We start from the raw sequence: 1,381 nt of genomic DNA, 5'->3' as shown, positions 1-1,381 counted from the left end.
GTCCCGCACGGCGTTGGTGTATTGCGCCGCCTGCTCGATCAGCTCCGCCGTCAGCTTCACCATTCTGCCAGCTCCTCTTGTCGCTGGTCGCCGTCGCTGAGCGCCTCCTGCCTCCGGCCCGCCGCCTCGAGACCACGAGATATCCCAGCGTGCTCCGCGCGCCGGCCGTCAGGCAGCACCAATCGCTGCTGTCTCCCGCGCGTGCGCAGCTCGACCGCCAGGCAAAAGCAATCGAACTCCCCCTTGCCCCACACACCTTCATTCAATGGTAGTGATCTGGTGCGCGCGTCGCCTACTTATCTGCTTTTGGGTTCTTTGATGAGTGAGGTAAAGTCTGGAAGACGCCTGATTCTAGACGTTTGTGTTCAAAAATTAAGCAAAAAGTGGGGACAGCTGAGTGCAGATTTCTTTATATCGGAGAACCTCGAGGGGAGAGAGGAAGCTGTGACGCCCCCTCTCCACCCGGAAAGGACGGGGACCCAGGGAAAGGTCCCGGACTCGGGAGTCTGACCTGCTGTGCACCGTGAGAGCTGAGCTGGGTGCAGGCTTCGAGACCACCCCGCCTCCAGACACTGAGGGTGCAGTCGCGTTGAAATACGCTGTGGGACTGCTGCTCCAGGTGAAAGGACCGCAGGGCCAGCGCACCGCAGTTACGAACACTTCCTTTGCCCCCAAAGGCCACCGCGATGCCAGCACCAGTCTGTCCCGGGATTGAACTCAGGCCCTTGCACTTGCCAGGGAAGCGCTTATTCCACCCAGCCATCTCCCCGGCCCTCTTTTGCTAGCTTCTGACCTAAGTAGAACATTTCAGGGTTTTGTGTGTGTTTCTCTGGATTTATACTATGTCTGGAGTCCCTCCGGGTTGCACACAGTGATAGATGGCTTTTCACTGCTGTAGAAAAGGGCTTTGTGTATTTGGCCTCAGACCAAAGGCGTGCTGCGCGCCAGGCCAGCACTGTACCCCACTGAGCCACGCCCCCAGCGCGTGTTATTTTATTTTGCAATGGTATTTCATTATGTTGTCCAGGCTGGCTTGAACTTGCAATCCCCCAGCCTCAGCTGTGTTTCCAACTGGGGCTGTTGTGAATAATGCTGCTCAGCCGTCGTGTGTGTGGATCCTGGAGTGAAGCTGCTGGGACACGAGTGTGGTAACCGCTAGCCTTGAAGTCATGGCAAACCGCACTCCATTGAGGTGCTGTGTGAGAGTTTTTGTGGCTTCCAACCCCAGCTTCGAAGGTCTTGTGAGTTTATAATTTCAATGATCCTGCTATTGCTTTGGTTGGCTTTTCTCTAATAACTAATAAAGACTGAGAACCATTTTGTGTGTACAGCACCTATATACTCAGTGGCTTCCTTTCTCAGTCCCCTCCCCCTCCCCCTC

General features: G+C 55.7%; 1 protein-coding gene across 1 annotated transcript in view; it reads right to left on the bottom strand.

Annotated features, from left to right (window-relative positions):
- Window positions 1-142, bottom strand: part of Snrpa1 (small nuclear ribonucleoprotein polypeptide A') — a 15,131-nt gene extending 14,989 nt beyond the window's left edge. Inside the window, exon 1 of the mRNA XM_004623247.2 lies at window positions 1-142. This exon is cut by the window's left edge and continues 1 nt beyond it. Coding sequence (XP_004623304.1) covers window positions 1-63 — 63 coding nt within the window. The 5' untranslated portion in view covers window positions 64-142.
- Window positions 143-1,381: the final 1,239 nt, after the last annotated feature.

This window comes from Octodon degus, unplaced genomic scaffold (assembly GCF_000260255.1).
Source record: "Octodon degus isolate 3935 unplaced genomic scaffold, OctDeg1.0 scaffold00002, whole genome shotgun sequence".
Classification (NCBI taxonomy): domain Eukaryota; kingdom Metazoa; phylum Chordata; class Mammalia; order Rodentia; family Octodontidae; genus Octodon; species Octodon degus.
Note: the sequence above shows the minus strand (reverse complement) of the source record. Positions and strands in the feature narration are given on the sequence as shown.